The sequence below is a fragment of the Zeus faber genome, assembly GCF_960531495.2.
Source record: "Zeus faber genome assembly, chromosome: 2".
Classification (NCBI taxonomy): Eukaryota; Metazoa; Chordata; class Actinopteri; order Zeiformes; family Zeidae; genus Zeus; species Zeus faber.
In genome coordinates, this window is record NC_137189.1 from 49800964 (window position 1) to 49803900 (window position 2937).

The window sequence follows — 2937 nt, forward strand, 5'->3', positions numbered from 1 at the left end:
CACAACATCCGGTTCTGTCCTCCGCCTCGCAGCCGCCGAAGGAGCTCCGATGTCCGGGTCAAGGTTGCCGCCCGCCGCCTTCACTCTGAAACAGGTAAACGTGGAGGACGGCTGCTCGCTCTCAGCGGTGATTTGTGGCGTGTTTCCCCCGCCGAGGCTCCGGCCTCCTGGGGCGGCTCAGCGGAGCGGTTGACGCCGGTGGGAGCAGGTTGAGAACCACCGCATGTGTTGTACGAACCCCACAGCGGTCATCCAGCCTTTATTATTATTATTATTATTATTATTATATCCACTCATTCTGTTTCCACGTGTCTTCCTTTTACACGTCGTGTTGGTTTTATTATTATGATAAAATTGTCTTTTGTTAATTGACGTTGAACAAGTTTTAATACGAAAGGATTTGGTTGTTAAACAGCACCTGTAAGTGTTTGTCAATCAAACTTCATTGACAGAGTCAGGGTCCAGAAAAAACACAAAACAACACAGAATAAACAACATACAGTGAACAATAACAATCATAATAATAACAACACACAAACACAATAAGGGTTTAAAAAATATATATATGTCTTACAAAGAGACAGCTGTGCTGGTGTCTCCACAGCTGGGGCTGCTAGCATGTAGCATGGAGTCAACCTCCATCAACCTCCTTTCCACGTTCATTCAGCCCAAGCAAACAGAAGGTTTCTGCTGAGCAGCTTGAAAGGTGTTGACTCCTGCAGCCACGGACACCTCCCCTGCACCACACCCCCTACACCCTCCACGTCTCTCAAGTCATGCGTCCGTCTGGGCGTCATTTAAAGCTACTTGAGGTTCCTGGAGGTTTGCTTTCATTTTAGTTTGACCACCGGTGTGCAGCGTGGAACGCTGTACAGGTTTTATTCTGTTGTTTTCTCAAACTTGTGAACTTACTTAACTTATGATTTATTTATATCAGAATCATCTTTATTGCCAAGTAAGTTTACACATACAAGGAATTTGTCTTGGTGTTCGGTGCATACATGAAAACAACATGTAAGATATATATGAACATGAAAAATAACTATTTTTTGGGGGATTTGTACAGTTTGTGCAGGAATGTGCAAATGTTCAGAGTATGAAGTTTAACAGTATGTGCAATGTGCATGGATAATAGTACAGAAGAATGTGCGTTAATGCAACGCGTTGACACATCCATTCATATTTTGTATTATAAGACTGAAACAGGGTTTAGTTTGTGTTTTATGGCTGGCAGGTGCCGCTTTGTCGTAAAAAAATAATCGATGAATCAAACTCTTCATCGATCATATTTTGAGTTACCTTACCGACTAACAATAGTGAAAACCAAATCTTTCAAATTTAACACACACTTGTGTGTTAAATCCTAATTTGATGTATGTGGTCTTTACTCATATGTGCCTCTATCATATTCATATATATATATATATATATATATATATATATAAAATCATATTCAACATTGTATTTTCAGTTTGGCCGTTCCTGACTCTGTGTTGTGATCAGTTCCTCCAGAGACAGAGGGTGTTGAGTATCTACAGAACGATGCTGAAGACCATCAGACAAGTCCCGGACGAAGCCGACAGGAAGTACCTGAAGGATTGGGCGAGGGACGAGTTCAAGAGGAATAGGAGCGCTACCAACCAGGCGAGTAGAGATGAAACTGAAGGTGTTCACAGAGGAGATGGAGAACATAGAAAGAGAGAGAGCGCGGATGGAAAGAGAACGGTGATGCGTTTTGGTCGAGCAAACCATTGAAATATTCTTGAGGAGACACATATTCCTTATATCATCTTTTGGGGCAGTTACTCAGACGATCGAGAAAAATATCTCCCAACTCAAAATGAGTTGAACATTGCATTTTATGTGAACCATTAAAGGGAAATTACATTTTCGTCTTTTTAAGTCAGATTGAAAAGAGATGGTCCGTACCCATTGAAACCCAGTGTGTCCGGTATTAAGATAGTGACGGGTTGCATGCTCACTGTGTTAGCGTGATGCAAGGCTGCAGATGGGTTCAACTAGCCTAGCTCCTGTGAAATCAGGCAAATACACCTTCCAGCATCTAAAAATCTGTTATTTCAACAATACATTGTGCATATGTGTGTCCCTATTAAATAAAAAATGTATTTGCGTTATTCTATCTTGTCACTAACAAGTGCTGTGTTGGCCGCCAGGATGCCATCCGCATGATGATCACACAAGCAAACAACCATCTTGAAGAACTGCAGAAGTCTCTGGCGCTGGCCGGGAGGTGAACAGACCTGGGCGGCTCTGCCGTGTCTGCCGAGGTCACACCTTTCTGTTTTAGAACGTGGACGACGTCCGGACCCGTGAGCGGAGCCTCAGCGACAGACTTTACTGGTGGGCTCATGGACCGGAGCCAGGCTACCAAAGAGCCTCTAGGAGCAGGAACATGCATGTGGAACGATGCGTTCACTCACATATAAAACCAATGTATCCTGGAATTTGTGTTGTGGAACGCTGAGGTGGGTGTGAGCACAACGTGAGAATCTGTATTTTAACTACAACTCTTAACCCAGCGGTTTGGACGTACGAGCAGACGGAAGGACAACTCTTGGATGTTTTTTTTGTTTGTTTGTTTTTTTAAATCGTCGCCGTTTATTCTATTTAATAAAGTTCTGTCAGAAAACTAATGTGAGAAATTAGATGTCATTTTGTTTTTTAGCAGCCATGTTTTATTTATGTGCGTCTGACATCTGGAGCTTCAATTAATGACTCGCATGCAGGGTTTGAGTCGGCGATTCGTAGGGACGGATGAGCTGGGATCCCCGGCTGCAAGGTGGAGGTGGAGGCGAGGTGGAGGGAGCAGCAGCAGCAGAGTGAGCGGGTGAGTTGTGTCAGAGGAGCACGCGGTTGGTGCCTTTCAGGCCGTCGGGTCGCCGGGCAGAACTCGCTCTGCTGGAACAGATCACAGGG

The 2937-nt window shown here is 44.2% G+C and overlaps 1 protein-coding gene across 1 annotated transcript; it reads left to right on the forward strand.

The window, feature by feature from the left end:
- Positions 1–2654, forward strand: lyrm2 (LYR motif containing 2). The gene is made up of 3 exons (XM_080021892.1): positions 1–94; positions 1504–1644; positions 2175–2654. The coding sequence occupies exons 1-3, from the start codon at positions 50–52 to the stop codon at positions 2253–2255; spliced, it is 267 nt and encodes an 88-aa protein (XP_079878018.1). The 5' UTR covers positions 1–49; the 3' UTR covers positions 2256–2654.
- Positions 2655–2937: the final 283 nt, after the last annotated feature.